The following is a 15286-nucleotide window of genomic DNA, read 5'->3' as shown; positions in this document are numbered from 1 at the left end:
TCTGCTCTCCCTTCCTAGTCCTGCCACCGTTCTCTGTCCCAATCTGGTGAGTGCTGGTGTACAATGGGATTGCAAAAAGCTAATACCAAATCAAATTCAGATACTACACTAGATTAATAATAAAAAAAAAGAGTATATCATAATAATTTTTAAATACAAAGATGGATTGATGTGAGCCTTTTATACCTCCCTGGAACAAAAAATGTATTCTCAATATTTAATTAAAACTGCCTATTATTATTAATAATATTATTATCATTATTATTATTTAAGTCCTTAAAAAATAAATATTAATTGTATGTGCCGCTAAAAAACTACCTATATGTGTTCAAAGAAATAAACTACAAAGAGAACAAAAATGCATTCTTTGATGAAAGAAGCCAATATTGTCAACCAGTTCTCCTCTTCATTTACATAATCTACATTGATTCAGCCAAGACAGACTCTACGCAGTTTACAGATACTGGATCATCCTATAAAATATCAGCTAAACAATGCTCACTTTGTTAAGTACTTGCATGGCTTTCATGTCAAAGGTAAAGAAATACATTAAAGACAAGAAAAAAGCAAAGTAGGAAAATAAACGCAAGCATTAAAATTAATAAGGCTATTGTAACAGATTTTGTTTTTGATGGAGATTTCTTCTTACATTAAAATGAAGGTGCACTATAAAAGAAATAAATAGTACAAGACATCGTCTGCTTCCTTATAAACTTCCATGGGATAGGCTTTTTTGAGTGCATTTCCTAGGAGATTGTTTTGGGGATTACTATGGTTTGCCTTATAAAATGCCTTCCTCTATTTGTTACTTTAACAACATGTATTCTGTCCATAAAAATAATCAAGATCCTTCTCCTTTTTGACACTTTCACAATGCAACCTTAGAAAATAAGTGCTATATTCATGTAGCCATTTTATTTGTTTTATTTTTCATATTTGTACACTAACATTAAAACACAGAAAATAATAAAAATATGTCCTTAATTTCCTGGGTTATTGTAGTGAACACAGACCTTTGCTTTTCCAGCTGCCACGTGCAAGTGGTATCCTCCAGGCTGAACAATGCGTAATTGTCATTAATCCATAAGATAGAATATTTTTTCGGCATAAAAAAAAGTATCTATTTGGGTCTCCTGAGCTAGAGTCCCATGTCCACCATTCCTTAAATATTCCTTCACAGTTTGCATATTCTCAGTAGGTGAGTGCATTCCTATTTGGACAGGTTAAGTTGAATATTTCATTTTACAAATGCTCGCTGTTGCACCAGAAGTTGATACAGATGAAGAGGCAGCTCCCTGACTATCAACAAAAAGAGGGTCCAAGCAAGCGACTTTAGCAGCAAAGAATGAATGAATGCAATGAAGGACTGCAAAAAGATTGGAGAATTCAAGTTCCTGTAGAGATAAATTGCCAGCACAGAGAACATTATTTTAATATATATACACAGAGCTGAAAGAGATTTATTTAATTATATTTACAGTATATTTAAAAATATATTGTCTGTATTCAGTCTATGTTACTAGTACTAAGGCTAGGCATACATGTGTAGATAGATTTCTTATTAACAAGATAACATTCAGGCTCCTGTATCCTGTACACATAGGATAACATTGAGCTGCTTCTACAGGCAGAACACAAAACTCCTGTAGAAGCAGAGGACCAGATTCTCAAAAGAGATACAATGGCGTATCTCCAGATACACCGTCGTATCTCTGCGTCTGGCCGGTCGTATCTATGCGCCTAAATCTTAGAATCAGTTACGCATAGATTTCTATTAGATCCGACCGGCGTAAGTCTCTTACGCCGTCGGATCGTAACTGCATATTTACGCTGGCCGCTAGGGGCGTGTACGCTGATTTACGCGTCGAGATATGTAAATCAGCTAGATACGCAAATTCACGAACGTACGCCCGGCCGATGCAGTACAGATACTCTGTTTACGTTAGGCTTTTCCCGGCGTAAAGTTACCCCTGCTATATGGTGGCGTAAGTGCGGCGTACCAATGTTAAGTATGGCCGTCGTTCCCGTGCCGAAATTTGAAAATTTTACGTAGTTTGCGTAACTTGTTCGTGAATGGGGCTGGACGTAATTTACGTTCACGTCAAAACCAATACGTCCTTGCGGCGTATTAGGAGCAATGCACACTGGGAGATTTCCACGGACGGCGCATGCGCCATTCGTAAAACACGTTAATCACATCGGGTCACAGAACATTTACATAAAACACACCCCCCTGTTCCAAATTTTAATTAGGCGGGCTTACGCCGGCCTATTTACGCTACGCCGCCGCAACTTACGGAGCAAGGGATTTGGGAATACAGCACTTGCCCGTCTAAGTTGCGTAGGCATAACGTAAATCAGATACGTTACGCCGCCGCAAAGATACGCCGCTGTACGAGAATCTGGCCCAAAGTTTTTAAGTCAGTGTTAATGAAGACTTAAAGGGGTTGTAAAGGTTTGTTTTTTATTTTCTAAATAGGTTCCTTTAAGCTAGTGCATTGTTGGTTCACTTACCTTTTCCTTCAATTTCCCTTCTAAATGTTTTTTTTCTTTGTCTGAATTTCTTGCTTCCTGTTTCTCCTCAGTAAATTGCCACCATCATCCGAGCGATAGTTACTCAGCCAGAACAGCTTACTGAACAGCTTACTGAGGAGGAACAGGAAGTGAGAAATTCAGACAAAGAAAAAAAACATTTAGAAGGGAAATCAAAGGAAAAGGTAAGTGCAATGCACTAACTTAAAGAAACCTACTGTATTTAGAAGATAAAAAAAAAAAACCTTTACAACCCCTTTAAGCACCACTGGTACTCTGGACAAGGGATTCTGTTTTCTGATTAGGTTTATGGGTGAATGCAGCATATGCAGGGTGACAGCTTAGCCTGACAGAAAATAGATAATCTGTGACTGCACACCAATTTTTCAACAAATAGTTTTGTGTAATGAGCATTTAAAATCCCAAGTTACAGTCCTCATAGCGAATTTCCCTAAGGTCCCTAAGGCATGCTTGAAATGAAATTCTTGCATAGATCATGCCATAGGCTGTAAATCCAGCACTCCAACAGTTATAATCAATGAATTGGTTTATCAACTAAAATGTTATAATTATTCAATTATTACTTAATTAATGTAAATTAAATTAATTCATGTAAAGGCAAAATACTTTTTAAATACACTAAAGCCTCGTACACACGATCAGTCCATCCGATGAGAATGGTCTGAAGGACCAATGTCATAGGTTAACCGATGAAGCTGACTGATGGTCCGCCGTGCATACACACCATCGGTTAAAAAAACGATCGTGTCAGAATGCGGTGATGTAAAACACAACGACGTGCTGAAAAAAAAGTTCAATGCTTCCAATCATGCGTCGACTTGATTCTGAGCATGCATGGATTTTTAACCGATGGTTGTGCCTACTAACGATCAATTTTTTCTCATCGGTTAGGAATCCATAGGTTAATTTTAAAGAAAGTTGGCTTTTTTTTAACCTATGGTTAAACAACCTATGGGGCCCACACACGATCGGTTTGGACCGATGAAAACGGTCCATCAGACCGTTATCCTCTGGTTAACCTATCGTGTGTACGAGGCCTTATGAATAGTTAAGACTGCTGTCTGCTATCCCAGGAGACATAACAGGAAATAAGAGGAAATCCAATTTAAAGAGGGGAAACTCCCTCCAAAAAGGATGCTACCAGAAAAGGTACTGTACACCTATTGGAAGATTTCACCCCCAACCTTTTTGGTGGCAACGCTAGCATTTTTTTATCACTTTTAGTCCCAGAAACAATGATCATCAGGTTACTTTAAACCAAAATTCCAGGTTTCGTGACACTTTAAATAATTATTTTGGTCCAGCTTGGACCAAACAAAGTATTTTCATGGCAGAATAGACTGGCTGCTGCTTATGCTGTAATATGCTGTAGAAGCTGGTGCTACATAGAGTAGGGGCCATTGAATTTTCATAGCAGTATGAGACATTTCCTTTCTGCTGCAAAATATACAGAAAGTATGTCTTAGCACACCTCCACTATTTAGTAGTCTTGCATTTTTATTTAGTGAATGATTGGCTGAGTATGAAATTGTGACATCAACTGCCCGCCTGCCCACCCTCAGCTAATCAGAGCTTCACTTTTCAGATCTCCTTTTTCATCAGCCACTTCACACTTACAATTTAAAAAGAAGGAATTAATACTGAGGACTTCCATCTTCATTTGTAGATTTTGTTATGGCTGGATGGGATCAGTGACTTGCCAGCCACTGACCACAGCAAGGAATTAAGCAGCAGAGTGTATGGGACCCTTATACTATAAGTGTATGGTTCCTGAAGTCACTATAAGCATATGACAGAAGGGAAAACAGCCGCCATAAGGGTTACTGAGCAGCCAGCTGGAAGCAGTTCTATTCTATCATAACTCTTGTGCTGTGGCAGTGAAGGGGTTAAAGTAATTTGATAGTTTTTTGTTATTTTTATGTGATAGACTGGCATAACAATACTGACCTAATCAAAATAATATTAGAATAACCTAAAGAAGCCTGGATATACTGTATATACACAGATAATGACTACCATCCTATTAATATATTGGGTATACCAAATATACACTAATTATGAATCTAATTCTACCTATTCTGTCTATTGTTTAGTAATTTGTAAAAATTAAATGTTGTTTTTTAAATGATAACACTATTACAATTTTCAGCTTATTAGAGTTTACTTAGATTAATACAATCCAACCATTTTACTCTACAGGAACAAAAGCTGGTTTGCATTTACCTTTGCTTCAATTTGTTTTGTATCCTGATTCTGGAATAGAAACTTGATTTTACTTTTCCCATCATCTGAAGAGCCTTTCAGTTGAGAAAATTTATACCTCCACAGTATAGCCTTAGAAATAAAACATCAAAAATGGTGCAGTGAGCTCAGCAATCAGAAAAGAGGTGTACAGTAAAGTTGTAGGGCAGTTTCACGAAATGAGAAATAAATCTCAACACCTACAGCTGTATATGACTATTTTTACAAATAAATAATAATCCACGATTGTTTTAGTTTCTTAGGATGTAGAAAAAATCTTCAACTAGTGACTTTCACTAACACCAACAATTAAAATATCACCCCATACATTGGTTAGCTTTTTTACAGTTTTAACATTAAAAATCTTCCATTAAAATGGACATCAGGAGGCACCCAATATTATCTTTATTTGTAAGAAAATCTTTCTCTTTGTAAACAATCTCTTTTTACTCCGGTGCAGCTATACCCTAAACTATATGTACCCTATACTGTAAATACAGAGCTGCTGCAATCCCTTAGTGTCACTCTATTATCAATATACATCTATATACTGTATGTGAAAAACAATGCTGCTTTCCAATAATGCTTTTACACATACACCCATGATTAATAATTCAATTCATATAATAAAAAGCATATATTGTAAAAAAATTCAAATTAAAAAAAAGTGTCTCAGTGTGCTTCAATAATCACTGCATTATATACTATCTTTGGCGCACAGAGTTAAAGTGCATTTATACATTTAAGTGGGTATATGTGTGAAAATGATTTACATAAATGTTTTTAAAGCAACAAAGCACTAGGGAGTGTATGTTTCTCTTTACTCTGAGAACTGAGTGAGAGAGCAGGCGTCTTCTGGCATTGGAGGTTGACAGATCTCTAATGGGGAAACATGCATATTTTGACCTGTTGGTCAAAAAGAGGAGGTGAGAGCACATCTTGTGTTTGAGCACAAGTGGTGGTGGAGAGCGAAAAAAAGAACACCTATAGGGTTTTTTTCTGCACAGTGTTAAGTAGACTGACAAAGATGCACAGAGAGACTGTTAAACACACAATATCGAGTGATTGTTCATACAGGTAGTTGAATTGAAAGGATATGGGGAAATCTCAAATTTAAAGGTCAACGTAGAGAAATCTTAAATATTAAAAATCTCTGTTCTCCAAGGGGAGCTTAGGGACCTTTGACCACTGTATCCATTTGAATGGAAACAGAAGGGATTGAAATACTTGGACGTATATCTATCTGCATCAGTAAGGGACTTATAGCAGGACAATTTACTTATTCTCAATAAAATTAAACAACATCTGAATGGATGTCCTGCCAGCAGGTTATCCTAGCTGGGCAGGATAAATCCGATTAAAATGGTGACTCTTCCGACAGCTCTTTATATTTTCCAGGCTCTCCTGATAAATATACAGGGGGGCCTATTTTAAAACACTGAGATTATTGTTGAAGAGATTTATTTGGAAACATAGAGGCTCCCATGTTGCTTATAAAATAATTGCTAGATCTAAGTCAACTGGAGGCTTGTCACTACCAGACCTTAAAGGGAAGTTCCACCCACAATTTCACTTTTTAAATATAAATACCCCTGTAATACACAAGCTTAATGTAGTCTAGTAAAGTTAGTCTGTAAACTAAGGTCCGTTTTGTTAGGTTGTTAGAGCATTTAGTTAGTTTATAATCTAGAAATAGACCGTGGCCATCTTAAGTGTGGGCATCATGAAGCCAGACTGTATGACTTCCTGGATTTCAGCCTTGCAGATCTCGCACATGCTGCACAAGCGATGTAATAGGTTTCAGTCAGGTTTCCATAGCAACGGGAGTGTCAGAGGAAGTTGCCGCCCCTTCTCTATGCAAATAGGCTATTTGCAAGGACTACTGGGATACATGATGCCTATCCCAGAAACCCTTGCGAATAGCCTTGTGACTTAATAGCCTAGGCTAATAAGGAGGAGGAAGTAATGAAGGACTACAAAATAAAGGTATTTACAAGCAAAAATTGTCCATTCTGAACACTATAAGATTAGGGCATGCAGCACAGACAAACATAAACAAATGGGTGGAACTCCACTTTAAGAAGTACCGCAAAGCAGCAGTTCTGTCGAGAATAAAAGATTGGATGCATAACACCCCTTATAAAAACTGGGTACACTTGGAAGAATGTATAAGCAAATCGTCTGTAGGCCAGACTATATGGCTAACGAGGCAATATAGAGGTCTAAGGACTTAACCTTCATTAGACATGTGCAATTTGTTTAGTTCAAAATAATTTTTTTAATTAATTTAGCCAAATTTTACAAATTTTTCAGAATATTCCAAAATTCGAAAATTCGAAATTTCGGAAATTCGGAAATTAAAAATGCGAAAGTTCTACAATGTACAAATTCAAAATTTAGAATAAACGAATTTCTGAATTTTCTAATTTATTTTTTAATCCTATGCATTAAGGTGAAAAAACTTCTGGCAGTCACCGCCCCCCCAGCCGGTTTTACTCACCCAAGTCGTGGAATTCACTCGGCGGTGACATGCTATCCCTCTCTCCACAGGGTCTCGGCTCTTGATTGGATAGATTGACAGCAGCGTAGCCATTGGCTCCCACTGTTGTCAATAAAATCCAATGATGTGGGTGCCGGGGGTGGGCCAAGTCATACATTTGGCGCTATGGACGCTGAATGAATGACTCGGGAGCACGCCTGCAAGGTAAACCACTGGGAGAGTGCTTCACCAAGGGGGTTATCAGATGTGGGGAGGAGCAGCTAGAGCCGCCGAGGGACCCCAGAAGTCGTGGACTGGGGCCACTCTGTGCAAAACAAGCTGCACAGTGGAGGTAAGTATGACATGTTTGTTATTAAAAAAAAAGAAGCTTTACAATCGTTTTAAAGGACATTCTGAATGTGAATGCCCTTTGTGCACTATTAGAACTACAAGGCAGGTATGGCTCTTCACCTTGGGATGTCTGGAGATTTAGCAACTCCAGAATTTTGTGGACTCCATTCAAAACCACAGCATTCAATTTGTAAAATCTATCCATTGGAGAGACTTATAGACCAGGGGGGGGGGGGGTTAATTAGACAATTAGACAAAGCATTTTATAATATATACAAGATGCTGATATCGTCTCAGGATCCTGGGTTCTCAAGTCCTCTGAGGGGTTGGGAACACAAATTAAATCAACCCATCACAGAAGCCTTAAAACGTAAAGTCATAGCTTATGTACACTCCACCTCAATGAATTGAATTATAAACTGCTAACTAAGTGGTATTATGTTATATTAAAATTACATAAGATATCCCAGAAGCGTCATCTGCATGCTAGAGGGAGTGTGGCGGTGAGGGAACACATGACCATATATGGTCAAAATAGTATAGCTTCAGGTAAACATTAAAACTTAAAGTGGGATTCCACCCATAATTTTTTTTTTAAAGTCAGCAGCAACTAACAGTGTAGCTGCTGACTTTTAATAAGGACACTTACCTGTCCTAGTTGCCCGCTGGCGATCGCTCGGTCCTGGCGCCTCCACCCTTACTAAGGGAAACAGGTAGTGAAGCCTTACAGCTTAACTGCCCGTTTCCTACTGCGCATGCACGATTTGCACGGCACTTTGTGAATGGGCGGCTGCCTCCTGGGATACACACAGTTTCCAGATGGCAGCGTGGCTCATTCACAAGAAGACACGGCGACTTAGGACGAGCCAAAAGATCCACCGCGTTGGAAGAAGAGGCAGAAGAGCTACTTCCGCGTAGCAACTGCCCTTTCAGGTGAGTATAAAAAAAAAACAGTTTTAATTTTTTTTTATTTTAAGATTTTTAGGCAAAAAAAAAAAAGGTGGAACTCCACTTTACAGTAAAAAGGTACCATCATCCAAATTTTTTTACATGCCCATATATGGAGGCACTGCCCAATGATCCAGTTATGTTGCAAAAAAGTTTTAAAGATCAGCGACTCTAAAATTGGGCATGACAATGTTTGTTTCATGCTACAAGTGAGCCAAGGAAAACATGTCTATTACCCCATTCTTGTTGAACAAAGCAAAAACATTGATCCCAAAATATTGAACGTCAAAGAAGATACCAACGATGTTAGAAAGGTTTAGAGAGATAGATAGTACTAGATTAATGGAAGAATTAATACACTTACAAAATTATTCCTATTTAATATTACATGGAACTTGGAGAAGCTGGCTTCAGTTCCTAAATGTATTTTTTGAGGGGGTTGGGGTTCAGTTTACTCCACTAACACAGGAAGAGAGGTGTGGTTGGGGAAGCTGGAGAGAGGGAGATGGGGGTGGGGCATGAGGAGCACGGATTAGGCAGAGAAGCCTGGAAACACCTAGACTATATATGGGAAAAAGATCAGAAAGTGTATTTGTATTTAGAAGAGGATTGCCTTCACCTCCCACATGTCTCTTGCCTCCTTTCTAGGGGAAGAAATATGAGAAATATGGTTGTAAGGATAAGCTCCTAGTGGACACACCTTTTATTATATGTTTGTAACTATATTTATATATTTATATTGTGGTGTCTACGAAACCCATATGGTTTTCTATTGTGCTTTGCTTATTCTATGAATGTTGCTTGTGTTTTTGATTGTGTTGTATTGTTGTTATTACCCTTTAAATGAATATAAAGAACTTAAGCACAATATAGAGTAATTATTGATCACTTGCAGACCAGCCACGGCAGTTATACTGCAGCAGGTCGGCTCTCCTGGGCAAACCATAGGTTTACGTTGGTCCGTGCATGTGAAACTGTGGGCACGCATGCCTGCTGCACGCCAAAATGTCCACCAGCGACCCGTGATTGTGATATACAGAGGCAGAACTGGGATGTGCCTATGTAAATAAGGCGGATCCCCATTCTGTCAGATGACATTTCAGAGATCTGCTGTTCTCAGTAACAGCGATCTCTGTCATTTCCCAGGCAGCCCATTCCTCCTACAGTTAGAACACACCCAGGGAACACAGTTAACCCCTTGATCGCCCCCTAGTGTTAACCCCTTCTCTGCCAGTGTAATTTATACAATGATCAGTGCATTTTTATAGCACTGATCAATGTCACTGGTGCCCAAAAAGTGTCGCATAGGGTCAGATTAACCCACCGCAATGTTGCAGTCCCGCTAAAAATCGCTGATCACCGCCATTACCAGTAAAAACATAAAAATATATAAAAGTCCATAAATCTATTCCCTATCTTTTAGACACAATAACTTTTGCGCAATTAATATAAACTGATTGCTATTTTTTTTAACCAAAAATATGTAGAATACATATAGGACTAAAATGATGAAAAAAAAGTTTTTTTATATATATATTTTTGGGGATATGTATTATAGCAGAAAGTAAAAAAAATATATGTTTTTTTAGTTGTTAGCGCAAAAAAAACTGAGGTGATGAAATACCACCAAAAGAAAGCTCTATTTGTAGGAAAAAAATGATATCAATTTTGTTTGGGTACAGCGTTGTACGACTGCACAATTGTCAGTTAAAGCGACATAGTGCTGTATCGCAAGAAATGGCCTGTTCATTAAGAGGGTAAAACCTTCAGGGGCTGAAGTGGTTAAAGACTTGCAGAAATAATTTTTTATTTTTTTTTGTTCAAACATTTTATTAGACAATGTAAAGTTTAATATAAGCAACTAGCAGTGGTCCAAATGTGGACTAAAAATAAGCAAGAAGCATAACAGTAGCCAGGGTCATTTAACATGTGAGAGACTATGCACATATCTAGGCAGAAAACATGCAGTAGGCATAGGGAGACCTAGCCTACAAGATAGAGTTTTTTTATTATGATATTGTATTGCTTTAATAATCAGATGTATAAGGATTATTGAAAATGAGCGGTGCAGCACTGTTTTTCACATATACAGATCTTCCTCTGTGAGCCCTTATGAAATCAATTTCACGTTATTACCTACAGTAAGAACTTTACATTCTTGACTTTAAGTTTAAGCCCTACCTACCTTCTGCAAATTTATCACTGAGGCATTCTCATTGGGTAGGTCACAGCTTCTGTTGTTACATTCAACTGACAATGACTTTCAATTTTACAATTATTGATGGGTTTATTTTAAGCTGCATTTACAATAAATGTTGTACATAATTTATACAAAATCAAATAATAAAAAAAATAAAGAAATAGTTTTTAAGCAGAATTTGTATTGTTGGGAATCAATAGCGGCATGTTTGAAGTGGTTTACCTTGGTTGCAGCATCAAAACAGATGAATCCCATACCAAAGTCAATGGTAAGGCCCATTAAATGGCTGTCAATAACGCAGGCATAGGTTTTGCACTGAAATAAATAATATAATAATTATTAGCAATTAAAATAGATTAGGCAAAAAAAATAAGTATTGCTAAAACAGGCTAGAATGCACGCCTCTTTTAAATATTAAAGCTGAACTCCAGGAAGATATAAGACACGGATTATTGCATCTTTCTGTTCATTAATACATCATTCTTTTTTTTTTTTTTTTTTAACACTAGTTTAAATATCTGAATTTGGCTTGGTAACAACTTCTTGCAGTCCTATGTATGGTAGAGACCTAACAGGGAGAGAAAGAAGCTACAGATGAGGCCAGTTAGCTGTGCTGTAGTGCTCATTATGCCAACAAGGGCCATGCTGATAGAAAGAGTGACAGATATATAAGTTCATCAGTGTGCTGCTTTTCCTCTCACTGTCCAATCAAAGGCTGGGGAGGGACAAGACCTATAACTGTTACTTAACTGCAACACATAAAACATATAGTAGTTCTCCTACTCTGCCAGAAAGGACTGTGCTGTAGTAGAGCTGTGTTAATCTCAAGACTGGGTGAACAGGAATACAAATCTTTTGTCAGGTAAAACAGCTTCCGTATATGTATTTCACCTGTGTATTTAGCTGTTAGCTCACAGTTCAGATCTAATTCCCATGGCCCTGTTGATAACATACAAACGATGCACACTGTGAGATAGGCAGATTGAACTGTAGGCTGAAATGGTAAAGAAGTGGCTAATGCATTTGATTTGAAGCAAGCTTTGGTCAGTATTTTAAAGATCAATTTTTAAAAAGTGGGGAAATGATTATGCTTTTTCACTGTGTAGATTTGCTGGACAATCAGAACACAAATCATTGCATATCAATCATTGTTTCTGAAGCCGATCCAGCAGCTAATTAGCTTCTTGGACTGCTTTCATGAGAAAGCCAATCACCGGCTAAAAAAAATAATACTGGGGTTATGATAGCTTCAGCCGGTAAACCACTTGCAAGCCGCAATGTATATATACATATTGCAGTCAGCAGGTGGATATATTACAGGCCTGTGGAAATGTATAAATGTGTAAAATAAGGACTAAAAAGATGCGGCGCTGTGAAAAATATATCAATTAAAAAATGGACATATATGTGTATCCAAAAACAAAGAATATGTGCTGCCTGTGGAGCCATGACAAACATATAAATTAAGATGGACCCAGGTGCACACACACCAGTCCAAACGTGTACAAACAGCAAATATATGTATCTATATAAAATTGAATTCACATACATATAATAAACCATGCATATAAAGAAACAATGCATAAAAAATTAGCATGTTTGACGTCCATATAGAAATGCTCAATATAAAAAATGAATGGAGATAGAGATATTATATATAATCATAGCTATGCAATGTCCCCATTATCCAGTGTAGAGTAGCCTTAAATTCCTGTGGATGTAAGAGATGTTCAGCAGCTGTAACACCCAGGGACGTGACTCCAACACCAGGGGGGGGAGAAAAGAATACTCTTACCCCTTGTAGTGGACACACACACCGACGACGGTGGGTCAAACAGGCAAAGAAATGGTCCACTCAGGCTCACATGCAGATTGGAACTCCTATGGAAAGCGACCTCAATTAGAGGCCACCTGTTGTTCTCCTGATACTTGTTCTGGAAGAAGATGTAGGCCAGAGTGTAGAGGAAGGCAAACACAGCAATTGTGACAAAGAACTCAGCAGAAGATGAAAAGTCTCCGCTCAGCGAGAGATTATCCATTTGTTTCCCTTCGCATGTGGGTGCATCAAAATTCACCTGATACAACCTGAATGGTTAGGCCACTTGGATGTCAATGCGGCAGTCGCTCTGGGTTCTGTTGAAGCAGTCCACGCTGACTCTTAGTTCTCCGGAGTAACCACCACATGTTTCAAATGCAAAGATTGCAAAAAGCTCAGGCAGTGGAGGACACTGCCATTACAATTCACATCCCCTCTGGCTGGCTCTCCAGAGAGTGGTTATGCACCCACATTCGAGGGGAAACAAAGGGAAAATCTCTTGCTGAGCGGAGACTTTTCATCTTCTGCTGAGTTCTTTGTCGCAATTGCTGTGTCTGCCTTCCTCTACTCTCTGGCCGCCACAGTAGTCTACATCTTCTTCCAGAACAAGTAGCGGGAGAACAGCAGGGGGCCTGAAAATGAGGTCGCTTTCCATAGGAGTTCCAATCTGCATGTGAGCCTGAGTGGTTAATTTTTTTGCTTGTTTGACCCACCGCCGTCGGTGTGTGTGTGTGCACTACAAAGGGTAAGAGTATTCATTCCAAACATGAGTTCAGGCCAAACATTTGTCTGTTTGGCGGTTCGCCAAACACCTAAATTTGCAGGGTGTTTTTCCCCCAAACAGGGGACCTGATTTGACAAAGCTTTGCCCAGTCAGAGCGCAGTGTAAGCTGGTTGTTAAAAAAAGTGCCGTAAAACAAAGAAAGAAAAAAAAAAGCATGGGGTTCCTACTGTTCACACCATTTGGGTCTCTTTGCCTATATATCTCTGCCCCAAAGCACCCACCTCCCCCATGTTGAGGGCATGTGGTCTGGGGTGGTTCAGGATTGGGGGTGCTTGCTCTTCCACATGCTGCATGCCCAGATTTGGGTCTGGTATGGATTTTAAAGGGAACACCATGCCACAAAAAAAATGGCATGGGTCTCCCCAAAATCCATACCAGACCCAAATCTGGGCATGCAGCATGTGGAAGAGCAAGCACCCCCAATCCTGAACCACCCCAGACCACATGCCCTCAACATGGGGGAGGTGGGTGCTTTGGGGCAGAGATATATAGGCAAAGAGTGGGGCTTGTGTGGTTCAGGAGGGAGGGTGCTCACTTGTCCTCCACCTTTTCTGACCTGCCAGGCAGCATGCCCCAGGTAAGGGTCTGTTTTTTTTTCGCATGGGGTTCCCCTCCAAATCCATACCAGATCCAGGGGGCCCCACGCTGTTTTTTTCTTTATTTTTTTAATAGCCGGGTGGCGAGTCACTAGTCATTTTTAATGGGATTTTACTAGTTTTTTTTTCTTTAGAAATTACATTTTCTGCAGCATGTTTTATGCATGCTACAGATGCACCACTTTAAATGCACATCATGGGGTTCCCCCAGGCACTATCTTTAAAGGAATTTTTCATTTTTATTGTTGCACTAATGACTGCTCCTGCAAAAGCGATAATTAAAAAAAAATCTGCATTGATACATGTTCAGGGGAGTACCCAGACCCCCATACCCTTTTTATGGCCAATTACTTGCATATAAACTTTCAAAATGGGCACTTTTGATTTTTCCTGTTCAGCTTCCATAGATTTCAATGGGGTTCACTGTTCGAGTTAGAACTTTCCCTTTTTTCGGAAGTCCTGCTGATAACCAAACAGGGGGTGTTTGGCCCATGCCTACTGAAGAGTCAGTTCACCCAAAAAGTGATAATATGTTTATTGATAGATACTAGAATGCAGAGTTACTCATCATATTAAAGCAGTTGGGAACACCAGTAGCAATGTCTACCTTCCATTGAATTATATTCCTTTGTAAAGGTTGAACAAGCAGGAAAAGTTAAGAACTAGCCACAGCAGTTCTTAAAGGTATAAGAACTTAGTGTCAAGGGCTAACTATATTTATTCCTTTCCTGGAGGGGAAAGCTGCTTTTTTGTGCATGCAAATTGACTTCATGGTAATTCTTTTTATTTTTTAGAGATATGCACAATATTAAATCATAAACCAAATGACTGAAATAGGTTATTTTCTTTTTATTTCTTTTCTTTTCTAGTTTGATGATTCTCAGCGTGAAAATAAATGTAATTTTGGAATGATTATTTTAAGCTGAATGGACACAGTTATATTTATTGTATTTGTACTCTTCAACTCTCTTTGAGTGCAGTACTTTATAGAAGAAACAGCATGTGATATAATTATCCAGACTAAAATTTTAATTTTTACTGTCGAGGCACACTGTGAGACTATATTTTCCATATGCGTGCAAGCTGTTCCTTTCATTAAAACATATCCTTTAACAGGAACTATGACACTGATAAATAGTTATTAATGTTTCCTTCTTTCATCAGCATTAAGTCATTGCCCTTACAATCTAATTTAAATGATTGTTGAAAATGTCTACTAATGCATAAAAAAACAACAAAAAAGAATGACAAATATAAATAACTACCAGTCATGCTTCTGAACAGACATCTAATTGTAAACGTGTCCTTTTTTTTAAAT

The 15286-nt window shown here is 38.4% G+C and overlaps 1 protein-coding gene across 2 annotated transcripts in view; it reads right to left on the bottom strand.

Moving 5' to 3' along the window:
- Nucleotides 1-262: 262 nt before the first annotated feature.
- The window catches only part of SNTG1 (syntrophin gamma 1), a 795295-nt gene continuing 780271 nt past the window's right edge, over nt 263-15286 (bottom strand). For both annotated transcript variants that reach the window (XM_040354181.1, XM_040354180.1), the window contains 3 exons: nt 10995-11087; nt 4777-4887; nt 263-1394 (listed from right to left, as the gene is read on the bottom strand). In XM_040354181.1, the coding sequence (XP_040210115.1) occupies nt 1224-1394; nt 4777-4887; nt 10995-11087 (375 nt within the window). In that variant the 3' untranslated portion in view covers nt 263-1223. The remainder of the gene's footprint in view (nt 1395-4776; nt 4888-10994; nt 11088-15286) is intronic.

This window comes from Rana temporaria, chromosome 5, assembly GCF_905171775.1.
Source record: "Rana temporaria chromosome 5, aRanTem1.1, whole genome shotgun sequence".
Lineage (NCBI taxonomy): Eukaryota > Metazoa > Chordata > Amphibia > Anura > Ranidae > Rana > Rana temporaria.
Note: the sequence above shows the minus strand (reverse complement) of the source record. Positions and strands in the feature narration are given on the sequence as shown.